The 26,216-nt window shown below is 47.4% G+C and overlaps 1 protein-coding gene across 2 annotated transcripts in view; it reads left to right on the top strand.

Moving 5' to 3' along the window:
- Positions 1-26,216, top strand: part of gsg1l (gsg1-like) — a 111,433-nt gene that overhangs the window by 64,172 nt on the left and 21,045 nt on the right. For both annotated transcript variants that reach the window (XM_039774558.1, XM_039774559.1), the window contains exon 4: positions 20,885-20,996. In XM_039774558.1, the coding sequence (XP_039630492.1) occupies positions 20,885-20,996 (112 nt within the window). The remainder of the gene's footprint in view (positions 1-20,884; positions 20,997-26,216) is intronic.

Raw genomic sequence — 26,216 nt, 5'->3', positions numbered from 1 at the left:
TATCACATTTTCATACAAATAATGTAGCTTTACAAGGTGAAATAAAAAAGGAAGTTAATATATAAAACATAAACCAACAAGATTAGACAATAATATTATACAAAAGGTAAAGTCAGAAGGCCAGGAGGACAGAAAAATCAAAAAAAATCCAGATAGGCTGTAGAAAGAGAACAAAATCTGCAGGGGTTCCAAGGCCAAAAAGACCATGCAGCTTCCACTGGGCATTCTACCTAACATAGATGGTCTAAATCAGACCTCATGGGTTTCAGGCTTCACATGGAAGAATTTTGATGATGATGGTGCCATGTGGACATCAGGGACACCCGCCACTCAATCTGTAAATGCAGGGGGCAGTGTGGTACCCTGATCAGGTGGTGGCTAGACGACTGGGTCAGAGCATCTCCAAAACGGCAGGTCTAGTGGGGTGTCCCTGGTATGCAGTGCTTAGTGCCTACCAAAAGTGGTCCAAGCACACCCAATATACTGGCAACATGGACATCGGGTGCTCACTGATACAGTGCTGCCAACGTAAGTGCACAGTGGCAAGTTCACAGACCTCGTAGCTGTCCATGTTGACTGACCCCTGTCTACCACCGAAAGTGCCTGCAATGAGCATGTGAACATCAGAACCGGACATTGGAGCAACAGAAGAAGGTGACCTGGCCTGACGAATCGCCTTTTCTTTTAGATATTGTGGACTGCTTTGAAAAGCTTGGGTTTGCTGCTGGAAGAAGGATTGATTGGTGAGGCCTAAAGCGGGCACTTACCCTGTGGTCTGAATGCGGATACCAATGACCCAGTGCAGTGACGGGGACACCATGCTGTAAAAATGAGATGTAAAGTCGAGGTCCTGACTCTCAGTGGTCAATAAAGATCTCTGGACTCGTGGGCTGCGTGTGAGGAAGAGATGGCAGCAGGATACACTATCGGAAGAATGGCAAGCTGGCAGAGGCAGAGTGATGTTCTGGGCAGTCTTCTGCAGGTAGACCTCAGGTCCTGACCTTCACGTGGATGCTACTTTGACTCATCCCCATCATTGTGTGGTGTCTGCTCATTCCCTCAGTGAGATTTGCCTGTTTTTTATTTTCTGCTTCAACTCCCACATCCACAAGACATTTGGAATTTGGTTAATGAGGAGATTGTGACTTTACTTCAGCACAATGTGTGCTCCCTCCAGCGGGTTGGCTTTCCATCCAGGGTTGCTTTTAACTGGAATGACTGGAAGCTCTGTTTGCCTTTTCTGACAAGCGTATTGCACTTAAAAATGGAAGTCGGAGCGCATCCCAAAGGACGGTGCACACGAACCCATGGAGATACCTGTAGAATGTATAATGGCTGATGATGCCCCTTGATGAGTTCATCCTTCTAAAGTTTCCGACCGCATGTTAAAATGTACATTGGTGATGGGAGACAAAATGCCAGAGAGAAGCCCTCTGCAGTGTATCTGCTATCTGGAACAGTTACTGGGACCAATTTATCAACGAGCGTCATGGAGCTGCAGTTCACCTCTTTGATTTCGGCTCCATTGATCCCCTGCTGACACACCATCGCTCACCGAATTACGCAGCAAATGAATGCTTTGTAGGCGCTTTCTCCGTAACTATTAAGTGAGGAGGTTTTGCAACCTGCGATCACCGGAGCCAAGATCCCCACAGTCTGAAATCCCCAGCTCCCTGATTTATAGATCAATGCACAGTTGTACACTCGGCGGGAGGCCAGGGTCTGCAGCGCTGGACTAGAAACAATCTTGTTGTGGGGAAAAAACTTTCCTCCCTTTCAGAGAAGTCATTCTCGGAGAGCAGATGAAAATGCAGAACAATTCTTTATTTGTACAGAGGTGTGCCCAAATGTCTCCATGTCCATGGAGTGAGGAGGAAGAAGAGAAGGACGAGGAGGAGGTTAGGGGCATATGCTGGAGTGGGCAATCAATAAAATAATTCATCTGCGTTTATGGTTTTCTGTTACATTACCTCATCTGATACCTCACGTCATCTGACTCTTAATATGCGGAATATGCAGAACTTCGTCCAATCAGAGAGTGCCACCAGTATTTTCGGACTCCTTTTGACCCGCCCATTAATCCGAATATTGCCTTGTTAAACTGCAGACTCTTCTATTTATTTTAGCACCGCTTCATAAGAGGGGTGTTTGGGCTGTCCCAACACTTTATTCCCACTTTCTAGTGGGGTGTTTGTTACTCATCTACCTTATTTTAACCTCCTTAGCATTACATTTTTTTTCCATCCATTCATTATCCAACCCGCTACATCCAAAGTACAGGGTCACGGGAGTCTGCTGATGCCAATCCCAGCCAACACAGGGCGCAAGGCAGGAAACAAACCCCAGGCAGGGCACCAGTCCACTACAGGGCGCACACACACACCAAGCACACATTTGGGACAATTTAGGATCGCCAATGCACCTAACCTGCATGTCTTTGGACTGTGGGAGGAAACAGGAGTACTTGGAGGAAAGCCACGCAGACACAGAGAGAACATGGGGAAGCGCACCTGGGTCTCCTAACTGCGAGGCGGCAGCGCTACCCACTGCGCCACCGTGCCACCCATCACATTTTTTTTCTCGAAAAAAACATGTAAAAAGCATTGCAATTTTTTGGCTTGAAAATTTACATATGTATTAAATGACATCTTTCGACTGTAAAATGTGCAAAACACTAAAAGTACAAAGTCAGAAGTGTAGAAAGTACCCATCCATCCATTATCCAACCCGCTATATCCTAACTACAGGGTCATGGGGGTCCGCTGGAGCCAATCCCAGCCAGCACAGGGCGCAAGGCAGGAAACAAACCCCAGGCAGGGTGCCAGCCCACTGCAGGGCACACACACACACACCAAGCATACACTAGGGACAATTTAGGATCGGCAATGCACCTAACCTGCATGTCTTTGGACTGTGGGAGGAAACCGGAGAACCCGGAGGAAATCCATGCATAGATGGGGAGAACATGCAAACTCCAGTAGAAAGTATCTCTCTATTATAAAAAAAAAAAAATCTTGTGACGATATGAAACTTTTTTCCTGCGACGAGATGTGATCTTTGGAAGAGAGACAGAGAGACACTTTCACGTCCCTCGAGACGGTCAAGTCACGTCATACTTACAACCTTTGGAAGCAAGTCCTGTGATACACATGCAGAGCAGGTTAGAGACAATGGAAGCGAACCCGGGTCTCCTAACTGCGAGGCGGCAGCGCTACCCACTGTGCCACCATGCTGCCCATTACTTTTTTTTTTCTTAAAAAAAACATGTAAAAGCAATCTGTCTACTGTAAAATGTGCAAAACACTAAAAGTACAAAGCCAGAAGTGTAAAAAGTATCCATCCATCATCCAACCCACTATATCCTAACTACAGGGTCACGGGGGTCTGCTGGAGCCAATCCCAGCCAACACAGGGCGACAGGGTGCCAGCCCACCACAGGGCACACACACAAACACCATCACACCAAGCACACACTTGGGACAATTTAGGATCGCCAATGCACCGGAGCCAATCCCAGCCAACACAGGAAACAAACCCCAGGCAGGGTGCCAGCCCACTGCAGGGCACGCACACACACACCAAGCACAATTTAGAATTGCCAATGCACCTAACCTGCATGTCTTAGGTCTGTCAGAGGAAACCCACGCAGACACGGGGAGAACGTGCAAAGTCCACGCAGGGAGGACCTGGGAAGCGAACCCGGGTCTCCTAACTGCAAGGCAGCAGCGCTACCACTACACCGCCGTGCCACCCCAAATTTATCATAGTAAGTTAAATTGTCACAAAAGGTGTAGACGCATCTTGGCCTTGGCAGCCAGCCTCGTCCTTTGCTCCTGTTTTTTTTTTAATATTATTTCTTGCTCCTGCGCCACCCGCTCTGTGTGCCAGCTTCTCCTCTGACTGGACCATCTGGGTGTGGCTCTTTGTGGGGAGGGCATTGCACAAATCCTGCGTCTTGTATTATGGATGAGGTGACAGGCATTTGTTAGTTGTTAAGCAGCACTGTTATTTAAAACGCTGCACTCTGAAACACTTAAACACACGTGGCAGAGCCATCATTCACTTGGCCTTTTTACCAAAAGCACCCCCCGCTGGCACCGTCTCAGCCGTGAATTTATAGGCCGCCTGTTTAAATGTGATACCTTCATGTATCTCGTGTGCCTTCCTCAGACCTCAAGTGCTTCTTTAAGTGCCTCTGTCATCTTCGATTATATTGCTGCTAACTCGGTAATCTGTGTGTTTCATTTTGTAAAGAGGGTTACACTAACGTAGTAGAACTGTAAGTAGGCGCCCAGCCTTCTGTTTCTGTAGACGTCAATTGTCTCTCTGCGGCTTGAGCCTGTCAACACAAATGAGCCGTTATCTGGGTTCATAGGTGTAGCATTGAGGATTTTTAGGCTTGAATCCCCCCCCCCCAAAAATTACAGGCAGCCCCCGGGTTACGTACGAGATAGGGACTGTAGGTTTGTACTTAAGTTGAATTTGTATGTAAGTCAGGACAGGTACATAAATTTAATAAATGCTATTATTGACCGACTGTAACCAAGTGCTCTGCCAATGAATGATGGAGTTTCTCCTCTCTCTGACCGTTTTATTATTTCTACTTTATTTTCCATGGTGATGGTTTATCTCTTCTTTACTGTATCACCAGCACTTGCATCAGATTTGTCTTTCAGAGACATTGTTGAAGGGTTAAAACAAAAGGTTAAGATGAGCTCTTCTGCACAGCACTGTCCAAGCCATCACAGCAGGAAGGCACCCGTCGTCAACACGTCTGATGTACTGATGAGAGACGACTTCCTGCTATGTGCGTAACAGTACAAGCAGGCTCGCTATTGAGAATGAATGGGGGCGGCGGCAATTATCTACACGCCCACCACACAGTCACCTCCACTACAGTATGCTGCCTGTAGCGTCCGCCCACCGAGAACGAACAGGGTGCGGCCAAAGGCGGGTAGTGAATCGCCCCAATTCAACAGGCAGCCACCTGAGGCACACTACAATGCTACCCCCTTGCCACCCCGTTCACCCTTAATGGCCTCCGTTCAGCCACAACCGGGTCACCGCTTGCAGCATCACCAGCCGCCCACCGAGAACGAACGGGGCAGCAGTGTGTGGTGGGCAGGCAGTGAAACGCCCCCCTTCGCTCCATCCAGCCTCCGTTCAGTCAGGAGCAGTAGCTGCGGCGGCGCCCCATCAAGCCTCTGTCCTGCACTGAAGCGTTAGTGGACCATGGGTCACCGCTTGTCACCAGGAGCCACCCGAGGGACACTACAGTGCACGAGCAGCGAAATCGACCCCCTCCAGCCACCGCTTGCAGCGTCCCCAGGCCGAAGATGATGGAGTGGCATTTACTGAGGCACCTGCGTCGCGTCCCCCTTACAGATAAAGGAGCACCTGTGGCCTTGTTCGTAAGTCGTAACTTGGGGTCTACCTGTATATTTTATAACAATGTACTTTCACACCATCCCCATAATTTAGTTTAGGATATAACGGGTAGGATAATGGATGGATGGACATAGAAAATCGCCCGAAAAATCCCAGACCATCGAGAAGTGTGCGAACTTACGACATGAAGAAACGTCTTTGTGCCGAACCGGAATCGTCCCCGAATAATTTAAAGTCATCCAGACGATCTTGATCTGCATAATTAGATCTGGACCACCCTGTAGATAGATAGATAGATAGATAGATAGATAGATAGATAGATAGATAGATAGATAGATAGATAGTAAAGGCACTATATGATGATAGATAGATAGATAGATAGATAGATAGATAGATAGATAGATAGATAGATAGTAAAGGCACTATATGATGATAGATAGATAGATAGATAGATAGATAGATAGATAGATAGATAGATAGATAGATAGATAGATAGTAAAGGCACTATATGATGATAGATAGATAGATAGATAGATAGATAGATAGATAGTAAAGGCACTATATGATGATAGATAGATAGATAGATAGATAGATAGATAGATAGATAGATAGATAGATAGATAGATAGTAAAGGCACTATATGATGATAGATAGATAGATAGATAGATAGATAGATAGATAGATAGATAGATAGATAGATAGATAGATAGATAGTAAAGGCACTATATGATGATAGATAGATAGATAGATAGATAGATAGATAGATAGATAGATAGATAGATAGTAAAGGCACTATATGATGATAGATAGATAGATAGATAGATAGATAGATAGATAGATAGATAGATAGAGCCACGCAGTACGTAAAGTGCCCTCATCTCCTGGTGGATCAATGGCTGTTTTCGGATGGTCATTCCAATTCCCCAGCCTGGGATAAGTCAGTTATTTTGCTTTGAAGCCCACCGCATTCTCTTCCCACCAACAGTAATTAAAAAGTCCAGCTGGTGTCAGGCACAGGCACACAAAAATAATTTCCTTAAGTTTCTCTGTTTGTTGCTGTAGGAGACAATTCAAATAATTTTTATGGAACACTGAGTCTTGATTATGGCAATATTTGAATGTTAAATATTCAGTTGTAGCAGAAGTAAACACAATTGTAATATTAGGCACTGAAGTCTGCCTCTCCTCATTGCTTGGCGTTAAGTCACGGTTGACTTTGTCTGAATTCTTAAGACGGTATTTCAGATTCTAGCTCCCTATTGACTAAAGAAGAAAATTAGTGAGGACACAATTATCGATGATCAGTGTGAAATGGGAGCAGTGATTTTTCATTCCAGCTTTTAATTAGGCTTCTAGTTCAATGGAGGGGCCTGTCGTTTTCGGGGTTTTCTTTTTGTTTTTGTTGTTTTTTGCATTTTACATGACGTATTTTACAGATAAGGAGCGATTCACCTCAATTCACCAATAACAGGTCAGGCTGACTTGACACGTGTGACACCAGGCTGTGTGTCACACACCGTATCTCAGATTGAGGCCCTGAGGATATCGTAACATTAGCGATCAGCTGAGACCAAACAAGGTGAAGGAGACACTTAATCACAAAAAAAAAAAAGCCAGTGGACATCAGGTGGTTATTAAGTTCCTCGGGTTCTTATTAACTCACTTTAATTCATTCTGTCCGTCCATCCATTTTCTAAGCTGGCTTAATCCAGCTCGGAGGCACAGGCTGGCTCTGGATGGGACGCCAGCCCATCACAAACACATTTCGCAGACCAGCCATTCACTAATCCATCGATCCTTTTCCGTAATTTTCTAACTTACTTAATTTAGGTCAGCATGACATGACATTAAGGTTTATGCAGGTCAATTCATCATAATTTTCGATTCTACTTGATTGGGAGACCAACTAGGGCAAGCTTGGGATGTTTCTAGAAGAGGTGTTGGCGAGGCTAGCAGAACAAGTGTCTGTGCATCTGGGTGCCCATCCAGTTGCTAGGTCTGTGTTATATGCCATTTGGTATGGGATTCGTAAAAGCAGTGATAATGTTTGTGTTGCGCCATCTGTTGGAATGAAAAATGCAGTATGTTTTATGACTACATACATTATAAACATTAATTCCAATAGATGGTGCACTACAAAGGTTGACACTGAGTATGCCGAGGTCTCCGTTGATTAATTAAGTTTCACCCTGTCTTAGACGGCTAGACTAGCATATATGTTGATATTTCTTAATTATTATTAAAGTTACGTAGTCTCCATTGTATCTGTTGGAAGATTTGCACTGTGCTTACCTTCCAGTGGTGAGTTTTGGACCCACAGTATCCGGTTCAGAATTAGGTTCCTTTAGTCAACTGATGTCTACACAGAGTCACCACTACACTCTACCCCCCAACAATGCGAATCCCACCCTTGTCGCCAATTATACGAGGGGGAAGTGAGAATATGAGATTTATCAGAAAATGGACTGAACCGTAACAAAACCGATAATGTCAGTTCTCAATGTCATCTCCACCCTTCTCAATGCACTAGTGCCAGCAGAATAAAAGGTTTGGTCTCATCCTCTCCACCACTCGTGCGCCGCTTTCTTCACATCGTCATCTGTCTTGAATCGATGACCACCCAGATGGTTTTTTTTTAGTGGTCCAAGAAGTTGGAAGTCACACGGTGCCAGATCTGGCCAATTAGGAGGATGATGCGATACCTGAAACTTCAGTTTCTCCAGACAAGCCTTGGCATTCTTAGCAGTGTGTGGACTTGCGGCGGGCATCGTCTTGCAGCAAAAGGACTCCTTGAGACGGCAGTCCCCGCCACTTGGGCTTCACATTGGTCTCCAGCAAGTTGCAGTAACTTGCACTAGTGACTGGAGTACAACTCGGCATGTCGTGTTCGACAATAACTCGGGTGCACGAGTGGTGACGAGCATAAGACCGAACCTTTTATTCTGCTGGCACTTCTTCCAGGCAGGTGGCGCAAGTGCATTGAGAAGGGTGCACACTCCATTGAGAAATGACATTATCAGTTTTGTTAAGGTTCGTTCCATTTTCTAATAAATCCCATGTTCTAACGTTAGCGTGACTTCCCCCTCATATGAGCTCAAAGATTTGCACCACTTGTCGGTGGTGAGTCTCAAATCTGTAACGTCTGGCTCAGGAGCGAGTTGCTCACAGCGTGAGCTAAATGGAGAGCCGCTTTAGGAGCAAATCTCCAAACACTCTGAGGGTGGGGTTGTGCTCTCGGGTGACATCAGCTGATCTCTCCACCTTTTGTCTTCACTCCACCTGTGTGCTGTGCTGATACAATTGACGACGAGAGTGGGATGGCATCAATCGACTCCTTCGGTTTTTTATTCATGGCAGGATTGCAGGAATCTTGAGCTTGACCTAATAGTAATGGGGCATGCGGTGGAAGCTGACTTGGGATTCTGGGTTTGTCAGTCCATTTCAGGGCACGGTTGAGCACACCCACAGTCACTTTCATTTAGAGGAATTCGGGTCAGAATGTGACCTCCTTTTAACGGTTTGACTGGGGGTGACATATGTAGGTGACAACAGCTAAAAATCATCATTCATTCATTTTCCAAAACATCTTCTTCTATTGTAATGACAGTAGCAGCTGTCACAAGAACAACACAAAGTCATTAAAAGGATTGGGGCAGCCACCCATATAATGTGCCCGGGTTGCAAAAGGGTTAAGTAGTTGAGAGATGTTAAGGATCGGGTCCCAAACAGAACTAACTTTGGTTGACAAAGATGGTGGCTTAAAATGCCAAGAATGGAAGCAGCATCATCAAAGGCTCTGGAACTGGAAGTGACATTCATAGGAGTGCTGGGACTGGAAGTGGCGTCATCAGGAGTGCCTGGGCCAGAAGTGACGTCATCAAAGGCACTGGAGCCAGAAGTGACATCATCAGGAGTGCTGGGACCGGAAGTGGAGTCATCAGGAGTGCCTGGGCCAGAAGTGATGTCATCAAAGGCTCTGGAACTGGAAGTGACATTCATAGGAGTGCTGGGACTGGAAGTGGCGTCATCAGGAGTGCCTGGGCCAGAAGTGACGTCATCAAAGGTGCTGGAGCCAGAAGTAACATCATCAGGAGTGTTGGGCCGAAAGTGACATTATCAGGACCATCTGGGCCAGAAGTGATGTCTTTAGAGGTGTCGGGAAAAAGGGGTGACGTTATCAGGTGCTCCTGAACCGGAAGTGACATCATCAGGAGTGCTGCGACCGAAAGTGATGTCATCGGGACCGCCTGGTCTGGAAGTGACATCATCAAAGTCACCAGATCTGGAAGTGACATCATCAGGAGTGCCGGGACCAGACATGATGTCATCAGTGGCGCCAGAACTGGAAGTGACGTCATCAGTGGCACCGGGACCATACGGGATTTCCCGTGGATGGTCTGCAAGGAACTGAGAAAAAAAGTCAGTGCACCTCATTGCTCTCCTAGACTGGCGTGGAATTACTGTCATTCAGGCCCTTTAGCTGCCTCGCAGTCGCACGTCTGTGACACAGCACAGAGTGAAAAGCAAGAAGCAGCCCTGGAGGAGATGCCCATCATCCATCGCAGAGCATAACTCTGATGTTCCACGGATGTAACCTCAGTGGCGTAGCTGGAGTTTGTGCCGCTCAGGGTGGGGTGATGCGTCAATGTGCTGCCATCCAACATATCGGAATATGTTAACCTACTGTAGATAGATAGAAAATGAAAATGACGTATAGAGAAAAATTAAGATACATTTTGCATAGATTTATTCATATATAGAGAAACTAGACAAGAATATAGTATAGACACACTGAATAAGCCGTGTTCTAATTATTAGTTTAATATAATTACGCTGCCAAAGCCAGAACCAGTGTAGTGTACAAGTGATAGGTGGGATGTTTTCTGCGCAGAAACAAAATTGTAAATTACTTGTTTATCTTCCTAGAAATTATTATCGGTGTAATGTTTATGTTTATTTTTGTGATTGCCTCATACATTTCAACTGCTGTGTCTGATTGCCATCACAGAAGGACAGCCTGAAAATTATTTTTGAAGCATTTGTGGATAGAAATCAGAGAATTTGACTTTTTTCATTCATGAGGAATATTTTTCCGAACCTTGCTTCTTATACAGGAATTGTACTGAGCCTTTTGGCCCATAATGGCGCCCATCAAAAATGTGTGGACCACCCCCTCCACCCGCCCCTAGCTACGCCACTGGGTAACCTGCGTGTGTTTTTGATGTGGCAGGATAACCGGAGTAGCGGGAATGGGCACACAGAAAGCGACTGGCCAGGAACTGAACTCGAGTCTCTGAGCAAATACGACCGGATTATTGCTGAAAATATTCTAGTCCAATTTAAATAAAACAAACAAAACCATTCTCAACAATGCTGTGGTGTTTGACTGCACCTTATCGTGCAGCGCACAGGCTTACATTAAAACAAAACAACAACAAGAAAACGACATTTGCTCATTCCAGACAGCAGTTGGCTGCCTAGCAAGTCTTATCCGTTAATCACTTTGGCAAATGGAACCAAACTCAAAACTGTGAACTTGTGTCAATACAAGAGCTGTCGGCTAGCAGTGTGTTTGGCCCACCATTTCCTAATAGTGGGGGTATAGTGGCGGGCTATGTTTCTTCCTCACAAACCCCAATATGTTTTCTTTTCTTATCTGAATCCTGTGCCAGGAATGACAGGTGATGTCCACAGTTCAAGATTGTGAATCCTGGAGCGCAGAGTTAGTATCCTTTAGATAGGAAGTGAGACTTTCAAGCAGTGGTCTCATAAGACCACCAAGGACAGCTATGAAAATATGTGATGTTACATCAGCAGATCTGACAGTGTTGGCGTAGCTGGTTGTGCTACCACTCCATGGATGCCCTGTGTAGAGTCCATTGGTTGTGTGTGTGTGTGTGTGTGTGTATGTGTGTACAATTGCACATTCCTCCCATGCTTGCATTGTTTTTCTTCCCTCCTACGTCCCAAAGACCTTCTTGTTAGTTTAATTGGAATTTCTAAATTGGCTCTGTGTGGGGGTGTGCATGAGTCGCCCAAGCTGGAGGAGCATCTGTGAGTTTCTTACTTTGAGATATAAAGCTGGCACAGAAGACGTTCGGACCCATCTCTTCAATGCCATATCAGCATAGGCTCCCAACCATGTCAATCAAAAGATAGATAGATAGATAGATAGATAGATAGATAGATAGATAGATAGATAGATAGATAGATAGATAGATAGATAGATAGATACTTTATTAATCCCAAGGGGAAATTCACATACTCCAGCAGCAGCATACTGATAAAAAACAATATTAAATTAAAGAGTGATAATAATGCAGGTATAACAGACAATAACTTTGTATAATGTTAACGTTTACCCCCCGGGTTGAATTGAAGAGTCGCATAGTGTGGGGTCTCCTCAGTCTGTCAGTGGAGCAGGACGGTGACAGCAGTCTGTCTCTGAAGCTGCTCCTCTGTCTGGAGATGATCCTGTTCAGTGGATGAAGTGGATTCTCCAAGACTGACAGGAGTCTGCTCAGCGCCCGTCGCTATGCCACAGATGTCAGACTGTCCAGCTCCGTGTCTACAATAGAGCCTGCCTTCCTCACCTGTTTGGATAGGTGAATGGTTACTTTTTCATGGAACCGCAAACGCATTTAACCTACTCGTTGCACAACATTTGGGGTGTTCACCTCAGAGTATGATGGGAAATGTCTTTGTGGACCGCTAGGGGGTGCATCAGCCGCCCCGACCCCGACACAGACAGATGTGGGACACAAGTGCAAGCACACACTTTTATTTTTATCTCTTTTCTTTCTTCCCATGGGAAACACCTTCCCCCTGTTTCCCACGTGTACAGCTCATTCACAAGCACAGAGTACATTTCTCTTCTTTCTCTCTTTTTTCTTCTCTTCTTTTCTCCACTCCTCCTGGTAAGCTTCGTCTTCTCCCGCCTGACTCTGGCTCCCCCAGTAGTGGCTGCTGGCTGCTTTTATAAGGCACCAGGAAGTGCTTCTGATGCTTGTTGGTCTCCTGCTGGCAGCACATCTGGATGTTGTGCTGCAATCAAGGACTCAGCAGCAGCTGCAGCACCCCCTGGTGGCGCCCATGGAACCCAACAGGACTGCACCAAACTCCAGTTCCCATGGAGCGCTGTGGGAGTCCGAGGCACTGCTGCAACCCCGTTTGTGCCACCTAATATTCCGGGGGAGGTAATGCTCAGGACATGCTCCCTCCCTCCCCAGGTCCTTCCAGCGTAGAGGTGTCCCCGGGCATATGCCACAGTCTGTGGGGGCACACTTTCAATTCAGATTATTGATGCTTACCTACAGAGTAGCCAATGGGTCATCACCTGTACAGTATATTTAAGATTCAAGAGTATTTATTGTCATTTCATCCACATACAATAGTCCAGCATACAGTGAATGTTCCTCCAGGACCATGGTGCTACATAGACCACAGGACAATGAAGAATCCACGACACATAACACAAAGACACATAATATATAACAAGGTGCATGTGAGTCAAATTTGCAAACGTGTAACATACATATGGACACATTTCTGAGGTCCTAGGCTTTATCTTGACCACTCGGGCCAAAGGCATCTGGTGGATGCCACCTCTGCATGGCATCAAATCTCAACCCAGCCTCTTTTCAAACTGTAGCTCCTGGCTGGTGGAAGGAGCTGCCCACCTCCATTTGAGCTGCTGATGGGCTTAGGAGCCGTGTGAAGACTCTTACATGGTGAATTTCCGTCTGCCTGATATTAGCTGTTAGGTTTTGGCCACCAGGGAATTGGAACTCGCTTGTATTTTGCTCCGAGCTCTTCACTCGTGGTCTGGGATGCCAGGAGTACTTTCCAGCCTACAGACGGTTCCAAAATTGCCTAACAGCTTGAGAAACTGCCATATGCAAAGTGATGCACCCCTCGGAGATCTGAGACTGATAGAATGGGTATGTACACCTCGGAGGTGTGGGGCCGATAAAAGTTCAAAGAGCAGGGCTGGGGGTCCCTGATGGGCATGCTAATAGAGCGGAGGAGAGGGTGTTGGAAAAATAGAAGAAGCACAAAAAAATAAAATATCCTTCCGTGAAGGAAGACATGCACAGTGACAGCCATCCCAGCCGGGACTGGTTAGATTCCCTTAACCAGCCGGGAGGCCAATATAACAGGACAATGGAGGGAGGCTCGGTTCCAGAAATATATGTCTCCCCAAACCACTAGATGCCAGAATTTCTGGAGGCAGGTACACCCACGGACAACCACAGAGCATGCTGGGACTTGTAGTGCCGTGAGACAACCTTGCTGGGGTCTGTGGGTGCCACCAGAGGGCTCTACTGAGAGCTACACTATCTGCTTTAATGAACTACCGCTTGACCCAGAAGTACTTCTGTCAGGCAATGCCTGGGCGCTGGAAGAACTGCTGGGTCTCCCCATAGGAGTCGGAGTCAGGAGGAAGAGGGCAACACTTGAGGGAGGAAGAAGAGTCTGGACAAGAAGAGAGAAGGAAAAAAAAACCTGTTTGTTTATTGTGATTGTCTTTGAGAAGAAAGGTATTATAGATAAATGTCCTGTATTTGAACCCATGACTGTGTGTGTGTGTGTGTGTCGGTTGTTTCTGGAGTTTGGGTCTCTGTGGCGCCCCCTAGCTTCTACACCACGATAGTCCATTTTATTCACGCGGAAACAATGGCCCAATTGGGTGGGCAAACAGCTGGTGATGATCAGTTTTGTTGCCGCTGTCCTGTCACACTTGTTCCTAAGCAGTAACCCAGACTGATGGTAACGTGATTAAGTTGACCTGCTTTGTAAGTCGCTTTGGATAAAAATATCTGCTAAGCTAATAAATGTAAACATAAGATCACACCGATAACACAACATAACATTCAAAAACTCACTCAATCCAGTTAATGGTTATGGGGAGTCTGGAACCTGGCAATGGAATTGGGCATAAGATAAGAGCCCATCTTAGAAGTGGTGCCAGTCTATCATAGGGCCCCCGCACACACACACACACTTACACTCACAGGCAGTCATCTCTGGAGATATGGGAGGAAACTGAAGACCCAGGGAGAACATGCAGGTTCTGACTAATCCAGCAATCACTGCGCCACCATGCCAGCAAAGATCATAAAAAAGAGAGAGACCTGCCATTTAATCAAAAGCAGAAGGAGCACCTGTGCCGAAAAATTGGAAGAATTTTAATTTTATGCGTCGGTAAATTGCTCCTGGACTGAGTTTTGAGAAGCGAGCCTCTTTGCACCAAGTCTAATTCTAAATTCATTACAAACTGAATCCCGGTGCATTTACACCCCGCTCATGGAAATCTTCCCTTGAAGATGGTCTCACGACACAGTTTCTAGTAAAAAGCCCTCATCTGGATGATACATACAAATTGCAAAGAAAATCCGAAAGCTTCCTTGCTGGCAAAGCGCTGGCCCCCATTTGCACACAGCGCGAGTGAGTCAGTAGTCCACCTGTCATGAGACGCCTTGTTGCTTCTCCCCGCGCGCCCCCTCATGTTACCTGTCGAGATCTGACAGCATATCTTATAGAGTTAGGATGGAGGCTGCCAACTTACAGCTCGTGCTCGGTACCTGGGCCACTACATGAACTGGTGAGCTGATGGGGGGCAGCAAGGTGGGAAACGAAATAAATTAAACGAAGAAGAAAAAAAGAAGTAAACGCGGGAGAAGCAGAGCAGCTTTATTTAATCTGTTTTGGAACTTAAGCTGTCCAGCATTTATTGGGGAGTGGAGGTTATGAGTGGAGTTATTTAGGCGTCTGTCAGGCATCCATTCCTTTGTCTAATTTATATTAATGACCAGAACAGTTAGTAAGCTGGTGAAATTTGCAAGTGGAACTAAAACTGAAGCAATGGCAGAGCTTTCAGTGACTCGAGCAATGAGAACTGCCTGGTCCTGAACACAACGAAGACCAAGGAGGTGATTGTGCATTTCTGCAGGTCTAAGCTCCTCCTTTGGCCTGTTAACATCCAAGGGGAGGACATTGAAGAGGTGCAGATTTATAAATATCTAGGCAACCACCTTGAGGACAGACTGGATTGGCCTGTGAACACAGATGTCCTCTACAGGAACTGGCAGATCCAGAAGGCTCAAATCATTCAACTTATGTAGCGGAATGCTGTCTGTGTTCTGTCAGGCGGTCGATGCCAGCGTTGGGGGTGCAGAAAGACAGTTAAGAACATTAACAGGCTGGACAGGCAGGCGAGGAAGGCTGGCTCGGTGCTGGGCAGGACTGTGGACTCACTGGGAATTGTGGTGGAAAGGTGTATGGGAAAGAAAGTACAGGCCACCCTTGACAACAATAGTCACCCCCTGCACAACATTTTGGTGGGTCAGAGAAGTAAATGTAAGCAGCTTTAGAAGATTGTGTGTTCCTGCAGTCGTGTGATTTTACAATGCTGTAGACAATACAAGTGATTCATCTATCTATCTATCTATCTATCTATCTATCTATCTATCTATCTATCTATTGTGGAAGACTGCCGGCTTCCGAGGCCGGTCCGCACCCCCAGGCCGACAGGAGGAGCTCTCCAGACAGCGGGATCGTGCTCCGAGGTCCAGCAGGGCCTTATGGACTCTGTGGTGTTTATTCACAGCCCTGCTGGATACCTTGGGCGCCACCAGGAGTCGCTGTGGGGGGACTTATCGGCTCTGTTGTGCCTTATGACCCGGGAGTACGTCACGGTCACGTGACAGGAAGGTATGGCGTGCTCCGGGTTGAAGTAATGGACTGATTGCCCTGACCGGAAGGAGTAGGGAACTGTGGACTCCTGGGACAGGAACACCTCGGGTCAGGGGCTATAAAGGACGCTGCCTCAGTCCAGACACTGAGCTGTGCTGGGTGGGAGAGGAGCAAAGTGTCTGGGCGAGGAGGAGAGGTTATAGCGAGTTTAATAGTAGTGGTTTGTTTAGAGTGTGTTTGTTTGTAGTGTGGAAGGTGCTTGGTGCACTGTGAGAAAAATAAAAGGTCTTGGACTGTTACCTGGTGTCAGGAGTCGTACCTGAGGGTTCGAGGGTGCACTACTGCCCCTACTGCCACACTGGCGTAGCGGCAGGATTCTCTGGCCGTCTGTTGGCAGAGGACCTGCATAACAAACAAATTTTGTGTGGGCAGACAACCCTCAGGGATTCCCCATCTTTACACGGAGGTGCACAACACCACCCGCTGCCAAGGAAGCGGCAACACTGCGTGATATCCGCTCTACAGGGCCATGGGAAAGAAAACAGGAAAAAAGAAGGTCAGTCCCAGCCGCCTGCAGGGCATGACGGACGCCGCGATGTCCTGGACCCTCCTGACCGGGAGCGAGGAAGACAAAGCGCTGATCCGGGCCAAACAAGCCCGGGCGCGACCCGCACACGGACAAATCCCGGCGCAGCGTACTCCTAGACGGTCCGGGGTGCCGCATTCCATTGCGGAGGCGGCTGCAGGTAAACCGCCCGGCGTCCCGTCTTTTTATCCTGTTTTACAGGCGTCCGCGGGAGGATTGCAGCGGCGTCTTGGGCGACTACCTCGCCGGCAAAATGGCGCGGCTCCCAAAAGACAAGCCGTGGCGTAAGGCGGCTAGAGACAGCCGCGGTCGGCTGACAACAGACTGGTCACCAGCGGTGGATGTCGGGACGGTGGAGGAAACCCGGAGTCCGCCGACGAGGCCGGTCGTCCCCTAACGGGTCCGAGCCTCCTCGAAAGGGAGGGAAGGCGCGCGGCGCCGCCGAAAGAAAGCCGCCGACAAAGAGGGGACGGGTTGTGGCTGGCGAGTCTGCCGCGTAAAGGAGAAGGCAGATCGCAGCCGGCTTCTAGTAGCCAGCCGTCCCTCTGAAGACTCCAACTCCCAGGAGCCTGTGCGCGACCCAGCGGAACACGTGCCTGAAGGCGGCGTGCTCATTGGTTCCCGGCGGAAGGTAAGCTCAAGCGAAGCGAAAATGCAGCCGGCCGTGATAACTAACTGTTTAGACTTACAGGGTCTCGAGAATACCTCGAGCCCCTGCACCGTTCTTGCAGGGTGTCAAGAGCTGAAGGAACGTGTGGAGGAACTAGGAGCGACGCAGCAGCACCTGTAAAGGCGCTGAAGGATTTTGTGCAGCGGCTGCGCCGGAAGCTCGGAGATGGTCGATCGCGGGAGTACAGGTGAGTCCCTCCCGTGTCGTAGAGAATAAGGGGACACAGTGCGATCGGGCACCGCGAGAATGAGTAGCGCGTGTCAAAGCACTGTGTACCCGACAAGAGACTGGGGCACGATGACTGAATGGTCGGGGACTGGAGCAAACAGCCCGGGGCATGCGGCGTGGCGTGGCTTTCGGGGCAGTACGGCTCACCAGGACCCGACCGGTCTTAAGTGCGGGTAGCGCCGGTGGTAGGAGTGCGGGGATGCGCTCGTGCGGTGCAGCTGAATAGTGCTGTGCATCGGTGCGGGGCGGTGCAAATGACGCCGACTCCCAGTAAGCGGAAGGTAGTGGGTGTGCAGACAGCACAGAGGCTCTCCTCTTCCCATGAAGGGCCTCAGGCTGGCGCAAGCCCACATTAGCGGAGATCCCCAAAAGGAATGGTGGGTCTCCCAACAGGATAGAAAGAAGGCTTGAGGGCCGCCAGGCGGCCATGATGACTTCCCTGGCAGGTGAAGGGGCGGAGATGACGCTGGCGGAGTTCCCGAGATGTTTTGGTCCCGCAGAGGGAACAGCCAGGAGGACTCCGTCGGTGCTATAATTGCCGCGACCGGGCCACGAGAGCGCCATTGTCCCGGAGAGACAGGAAGTACACCGTCCCTCCAAGGTTCGCCGAGGACAGGGACAACGCGCTCAAGGCCGGATGACGCGTCCTCCTGGAGGAGGGCGTCCCTTTCGGGGCCGGACGCTCCGCCCCAGAAGTCGTCACTAAGGGGGGGGAACTGTGGAAGACTGCCGGCTTCGAGGCCGTCCGCACCCCAGGCCGACAGGAGGAGCTCTCCAGACAGCGGGATCGTGCTCCGAGGTCCAGCAGGGCCTTATGGACTCTGTGGTGTTTATTCACAGCCCTGCTGGATACCTTGGGCGCCACCAGGAGTCGCTGTGGGGGGACTTATCGGCTCTGTTGTGCCTTATGACCGGGAGTACGTCCACGGTCCGCGTGACAGGAAGGTATGGCGTGCTCCGGGTTGAAGTAATGGACTGATTGCCCTGACCGGAAGGAGTAGGGAACTGTGGACTCCTGGGACAGGAACACCTCCGGGTCAGGGGCTATAAAAGGGCGCTGCCTCAGTCCAGACACTGAGCTGTGCTGGGTGGGAGAGGAGCAAAGTGTCTGGGCGAGGAGGAGAGGTTATAGCGAGTTTAATAGTAGTGGTTTGTTTAGAGTGTGTTTGTTTGTAGTGTGGAAGGTGCTTGGTGCACTGTGAGAAAAATAAAAAGGTCTTGGACTGTTACCTGGTGTCAGGAGTCGTACCTGAGGGTTCGAGGGTGCACTACTGCCCCCTACTGCCACTATCTATCTATCTATCTATCTATCTATCTATCTATCTATCTATCTATCCTCCCTACTATGCTAAATTAATATCTATCCATTGTGGAAGTTGGCCCCGACACAGACAGGCGGATATGTCAAAGTCACCCAACACACGTTTAATATACATTCCTAATATTTACAATAAGTGCCACACAACCCCAAAGTCCCCAAAAGTCCAGGCCACCAAGCAAATGCCTTCTTCCTTCAGGCCACCTCCTTGCCTCCTCCCAGATGTCGTCCTTCTTCCACCCGACTCAAGTCATCGTATGAAGGGAGGCGGCCCCTTTTATACACACCCGGATGTGCTCCAGGTGCTTCCTGGAAATCTTCCGTGGCACTCCCCAGTGTGGCGGAAGTGCCTGCTGCATCCTCAGAAGCACTCCGGGTGTTCCTGCCCCTCTTCACCCCAGCACTTCTGGGTGTAGCGGAAGTGCTGAGGTCCAGGGCTTCCAAGGCATTGGGGCGGCCCCTGGCGGTGACCATGGGCCCCTACAGGGTTGAGCTATGGTCCTCATAGGCACCAGGGCGGTCACCCCCACATGGTCTGGGGGGGGCGTGAGCCCTCCTCAGGTCCTCCTAGGCGTCTGTGACACTATCTATCTATCTATCTATCTATCTATCTATCTATCTATCTATCTATCTATCTATCTATCTATCTATCTATCTATCTATCTATCTATTATATAGTGCCTTTCATATCTATCTATCTATCTATCTATCTATCTATCTATCTTTCTATCTATCTATCTATTATTCTACTAATTTAAATCAGAAAAAGTAATGAAACAAGGACAGCGCCCTGATGGACTCCACTGACATTCTCACTCCGTTCTCCTCTTCTCTGTATTCTTTTCCTTCTGTTAGTTAACAAACTTGAGGTCCAATTTTGCTGATTACCTCTGATGCCTACAGCTTCTAGTTTTCGATTTAGTCCTTGGCGTGGGACCCCTGAGTCAAAGGCTTTTGGAAAGGCTCTGTGGTGCCACATTGGCCTCACAAAGCATCATGGGGCACTGGGAAAAAAATGTTCAGTTCTGAGGCTTCTCAGTTCTTTTTGTTGCTTCCTCGGTGTCTGCAATTGTTACAATTTTAGTGCCATCTGTAAATTTTAGAGCTTTACCAACTATACCAGAATCAGTGTCATTAATATAAATCAGAAAAAAGTAATAGACCAAGGAAAGACCCCTGAACAGCTCCACTTATAACATCCCCTCCACATGAAACATTCTCCTCTCCTCTTCTTTGTATTCTTTGCCTTCTGTCAGATAACCAACTGGAAACCCCATTTTGAAGGTTACCTCTGATGCCTACAGCTTCTAATTTTAGGATTCATCTTTGGTGCTGCACAGCTGAATCAAAGGCTTTTTGAAATGCTCCGTGATATCACGTTAGCCTCACAAATTATCATGGGACGCTGGGACAAAAAAAGATATGTTCATCTAAGCTTCGCTCAGTTCAGAAGCTTGTCCACGTCTTTCTAAATTGTTTTTGCTGCCTCCCCAGTGTAGATAGACAGATAGATGAAAGGCACTATATAATAGATAGATACTTTATTTATTTGTCCCCATAAATGAGTAGATAGATAAGTAAATAAATAATCAATTAATAAATTGTGTTGTAGATTTAATTTTCAGTTGATCAGCCTCCCATTTTTCTCCATTAAACTACATTCAATAACTCATAATGACAAAGTAAAAACCTGTTTTAGGAAGTTTTGAAAAACTGTTAAAAACTGAAGTCCCTCGTTCATAGAAGTATGCAGACCCTTAATTCCATACATTGAAGAAGCCCCTTTAGCAACAATTCCAGCTTGGTGTCTTCTTACGTAACTCTCTACAAACTTTGTGCCCTGTGTTTGCTGGGATTGGCTCCAGCAGACCCCGTGACCCTGTAGTTAGGATATAGCGGGTTGGATAATGCTCGTGGTGGACTTCTAACCCGTCCCTGCCCGCTGTCCTGCTGGTGGCATACCACACTCATCTCATTCTCCTTGTTTTGTCCCTTGCAGGTCTCTTGGGGATGGTGGCCCACATGATGTACACACAGGTGTTCCAGGTGACTGTCAGCCTGGGGCCTGAAGACTGGAGGCCGCACACTTGGGATTATGGCTGGTCCTTCTGGTAGGTCGCCTTCTCGTGGTAGGGTGGGATCACTTCGAGACCCTCAAAGTGTGCTGCCATTGTAGTCAGCAGACGTCCTGTCAGGCCATTCCCACGAGTGGTTACCTCCAATCAGCAGAGTGAGTCCTGGAGAAGTTTACCCAGAGAGAGGAAAAAGAAAAAAAAAAGACAATTTTATTTATCCGTTAAGCCCCTCGATCCTGTTAGCAATTATTTTTTTTTCTAGCATTGGGTCATTCCGTGTGTTTGTTTCACAGGCTGCGATTTTTCTTATTTTTGATCAATCTTAATATTTCGGTTTGAACGAGTGGAATGAATCCTTTGGATTATCTTAATCTTCATTTAGCTGATGATTGACCTCAGGAGATGTGCACGCTCCCCCAGGCATATGCATGTGGCACTTTGAAGATGGGAGTGAGGGAGTGAGTGAGCCGGGCGCAATGTGGCGTCAAAGTCGAGGCAAGGTCAGGAGCATGCAGATTAAGCCCCCCCACCACCCCCTCCACTCCAAAGACACCAATTAGCCTCTTTCTCCAAGCAGATTTCATCTGTTTTCTGATGTCATGCAGCCAGTTGCCACAGCAACAGAACTTGGCTTCAGCTGCTGGGTGATTTTTGACATGGCAGTGGGCACGCTGTCTCCTAATCCTGTACTGGCATGCAATATAAATGGCAGCCATATTGTCCTTTTTTTTTGGCCCATTAACTTATGGACACTTTGAAATTCACGTCCGCCCCCCATGACTCCCCCCGCCCCCATAAGATGTACCGTTCGACTCGTCCTGATGTTTTTAGCGCTTTGAGATATAATAAGCATTTGTTAGAATCCACCAGCGGTTAGCATCCTAGCTAGCAACACCGGCGACTCTGGTTCAGTTCTCAGCCATGCCATTTGTCATTGTGGAATCTGAAAAATCTGCCCTTCTTCTCACTTGCCGGACATGTGGGTGTTAGTTTGACGGACCGGCAGGACAGCTGTGAGTGTGGTGGTGTTTTATCGTGTTATAGTAGTCTGGATGGGGCCGGCGCCACCATGGAGGCAAATTAGGGTGTCGAACTCCGGGCCTCGAACAGGGTCTTCCTAATCGGCGAGCAGTTTTCACTGCTAATTAACTCCTCTTCCCTTCAGTTTAATTGCCCTGTTTGTAAGGATTCCATCCTCTTGAGTTGATTCTTTTCTTCATGAAATGGCAGCCAAACAGAAATGTGGTGTGCAACGAGCCAACAGATGAGCAGCTAAACTGGGATTTCAAACACCAACCAATTTCAGTCCAACCAATCTCTTAATGAGAAGCTGATTCTTGCTGTTAATCAAACCCATTATTTAATTCCACGACCTGTTGCTGCTCTCATTCTGCCACAGCAGACGTTCCCAAAACTGTTGATTTTCTAAGAAGACCGTCAAGATGTTTTGTTGAGGCGAGAGATCAACCTCACCGAGACCTTCACCTTTCTTTATTTTCAAATATAGTGTGATGGGCACAGGTGAGCTGGTTATCTGATGGCTTGTTTTGTGTCTCATTTTTGACTCACATAAGATGTACCATTCGACTCGTCCTGATGTTTTTAGCGCTTTGAGATATAATAAGCATTTGTTAGAATCCACCAGCGGTTGGCATCCTAGCTAGCAACACCGGCGACTCTGGTTCAGTTCTCAGCCATGCCATTTGTCATTGTGGAATCTGAAAAATCTGCCCTTCTTCTCACTTGCCGGACATGTGGGTGTTAGTTTGACGGACCGGGAGGAAAGCTGTGAGTGTGGTGGTGTTTTGTCGTGTTATAGTAGTCTCGTGGATGGAGCCAGCGCCACCGTGGAGGCGAATTAGGGTGTTGAACTCCGGGCCTCGAACAGGGTCTTCCTAATCAGCGAGCAGTTTTCACTGCTAATTAACTCCTTTTCCCTTCATTTTAATAGCCCTGATTTTAAGGATTCGGTCCTCTGAATTGATTTGTTTCTTTATTAAATGGCAGCCAAACAGAAATGTGACGTGTAACAAGCCAACAGATGACCAGCTGAACTGGGATTTTAAACTCCAACCAATCTCTTAATAAGAAGCTGATTCTTGCCGTTCATTGAACCCGTTATTTAATTTCATGGCTTGTTGCTGCTCTCATTCTGCCACAGCATACATTTACAAAACTGTTGATCTTTCGTTTTCTTCTAAGAACACCATCAAGATTTTGTGGTGACCTTAGAGATCAGCCTCACCAAGACCTTGGTTGATTAGCAGCAAAAACTGGTCACCAATGGTGGTTAGAATGAAAACCTGCAGCCACTGCAGCTCTCCAGGACCGGAGTTTGACACCCGTGACCTAGGGCAGGGGTCGCCAGCTCTGGTCCTGGAGGACCACCATGGTTGCAGGTTTTCATTCTAACCCTTTTTATAATGAGTGCCCTGTTTGTTCTGCTAATTAACCCATTTTACATTCCTTCGAATTGACTTGTTTTTTAAGATTCGTTCCCCTGATTTGCTTCATTTCTTTCCTTAAATGGCAGCCAAATAAAAATGAAATGTGAAGTGAGTGAGCTGACAGAAGACCAACAAAGTCAGGGCCTCAAACTCCAACCAGTTGCTTAATTAGGCACTGAGTCTTGTCGTTAATGAACCCCGTTCTTTAATTCCATTTCTTGTTGCTGCTCTCATTGTGCAATGGCAGACATTTATGAAATTGTGGATTTCATCTTTTCTAAGAGCACTGCTCAAATGTTTTGGGGACCATGGGAGCCATGGAACTAAAGAGCGGGTTTAATTAACAATAAGAATCAGTGCCTAATTAAGCAATTGTTTTGCAAATGTGAAACTGCCAAGAAAAGAGAAACTCGCTTAGCTGCTGATACACAAGTGAGGCAAGCGCATCGGCAAAATGAAACCAGTGAGGAATAAGAAACTCGCTTAGCTACTATTACAGAAGTGAGGTGAGCACATCGGCAAAACGAAACCAACAAGGAAAGAGAAACTCACTTAGCTGCTGATACAGAAGCGAGGCGAACACATCGGCAAAACGAAACCACCGAGGAGAGAAAAACTCGCTTAGCTGCTAATACAGAAGCGAGACGAGCACATCGGCAAAACAAAACCACCGAGGAGAGAGAAACTCGCTTAGCTGCTGATACAGAAGCGAGGCGAGCACATCGGCAAAACGAAACCACCAAGGAAAGAGAAACTCGCTTAGCTGCTAATACAGAAGCGAGGCGAGCACATCGGCAAAACGAAACCACCGAGGAGAGAGAAACTCGCTTAGCCGCTAATACAGAAGTGAGGCGAGCACATCGGCAAAATGCAATTTCTGAGGAGGAAGAAACTCACTTAGCCACTATTACAGAAGCGATGTGAGCACATCGGCAAAACGAAACCACCGAGGAGAGAGAAACTCACTTAACTGCTCATAGACAATGGAGGCGATTGATTGATTGAAGTGCCAGAATCAATGGTTTCTAGGAGCCTGGGCTTATTACAACACAGGCTTACACAGCAAGTACAAAATATTTATCAACTTATGTGCTAGAAATCAGTCCGGCACATGCGACAGCAAATCCTTCACTTTTACCACCCGTCCACTGATTTTACAGAAAGGTTTTATTCCCTTCATCCAGTTTGTTTTCTTTTTAACACGTGCAATGTGCTCTCCGCACGGGCGGCCTGCCTTTGTATTTTTAACAGGGGTCCTTTTCAGAAGACTTTTCGGCTGTAGACGGTTTATCGTAACCAGAAGCTTGGTGTAACGAGAGCACCTCCGATCTTTGCAGTTCGCAGTCCCCGTCCTTACTTTGATGGGTTTAGAAATGTGAGACCCGGTGAGCTGTCTAAGGGATTCCCACCTGCTTGACCTGCTGAGGAGCCCCCTGTTACACAGCTGTTCATTTTCAAAGACAGGTGAGAGAATAAATCCACCCATGGAGGAACAGGCCCGGCCTGAATTATGTACAGTTGCCTGTTAGACACATGAATTAAACAGTAGGGGGCAGCGACTCGCTTGACTGCTATGACTTTAGTGTGACTTCGGGCTCGACAGCACATCTGGTGGGCCTAGTGGGTGGCCTCCAGCTCACTGCTTGGTACGTTGAGGGCAAATCTATGGCTAAAATTTCAAATTCCACCTCTGGCAACAAAAGGGAATCTTTAAATGTCACAGAAGAGCGAAGGGGTCAGTCCACTCTTTCATTTGTCTGTATCACTCATCCTGCTATGAAATGCTAAGATAACAGCCAAGGTTCATTGCCTTCCTCCAGATGCCTGCTGAACGGGGGCCTCACTAAAGAGATTAATTGGTTTGAAATTCAGCGAGTCGTGACTTCTTTGTCAGAATCATCTGCCAGCCCCTCACCTTCCCTCATCTCCTCTCAACCTGTGCTGTCAAAGGCGAGAAATTAGGAAAGAGCCGCAAAAAACGAAAATGCTGACCTGCACAATTCAGTTTGTGTTTTGGAGTTGGGGGGTGAAAATGCCAGGTGTCGCCATATGGCACGTATGACCCTGCCCAGAGTGCGACTCTGAGCATTTTACAAGAGTCTGGAAGGCGACTCTACAAACGAAGCAGATCCGCCAGCATGACGAGCCAGCATATGTGCCCATTTCACATATTAGCGACTGGCGCGCAGTTTCTGGCTGGCAGCGGGGTGTGCATGCCAAGGCAAAGCCGCAGGCAGACTGTTTACTTAACAAGTGACTGTGATTGGCAGGGGTGTTTGTAACACGGGTGAGGTGCCGTGGATCAGTGAAGCAGTTGTCTCAGATTTAAATGGGTGTACTGCCCCCTGCTGGCGTCCTCGTTAGCCTGGCACTTCATCACAGCGCCCTATAATATTAATAACACAAAATTATACTCAATTTCAACACATGCTCTATAAACACCACAGGTGTCAAAATATGGAACAATTTATGGATCGTTGAAAATTACAAAATAGAAAAACATGAAGCCACACCAACCTGGATGAGTCAGTCAGGGCTACGAAACAGACAAAGATGCCACGTAGAGGTCACAGACAGAAGATTACTAGACGACTATACTACTGTATTAAGTAACTAGCTAGTTGGAAGACAATGGGCCTCAGTTATAGTGCCATTGGTTAATCCGATTTATCAGAAATACTATGCAACTATCTAAGTAGTTTTCTGTACCCAATATTTGTAGTTTTATTTATTTTTTTCTTTTTACCAAGAGCTAATATTATTGGCAGGCAGTGTGTCATAGTGGTTAAGGGTTTAGAATTCAAAACCT

The sequence above is a fragment of the Polypterus senegalus genome, chromosome 13 (genome assembly GCF_016835505.1).
Source record: "Polypterus senegalus isolate Bchr_013 chromosome 13, ASM1683550v1, whole genome shotgun sequence".
In the NCBI taxonomy this organism is placed as follows: domain Eukaryota; kingdom Metazoa; phylum Chordata; class Cladistia; order Polypteriformes; family Polypteridae; genus Polypterus; species Polypterus senegalus.
This window is presented reverse-complemented; position numbering and strand designations above follow the sequence as displayed.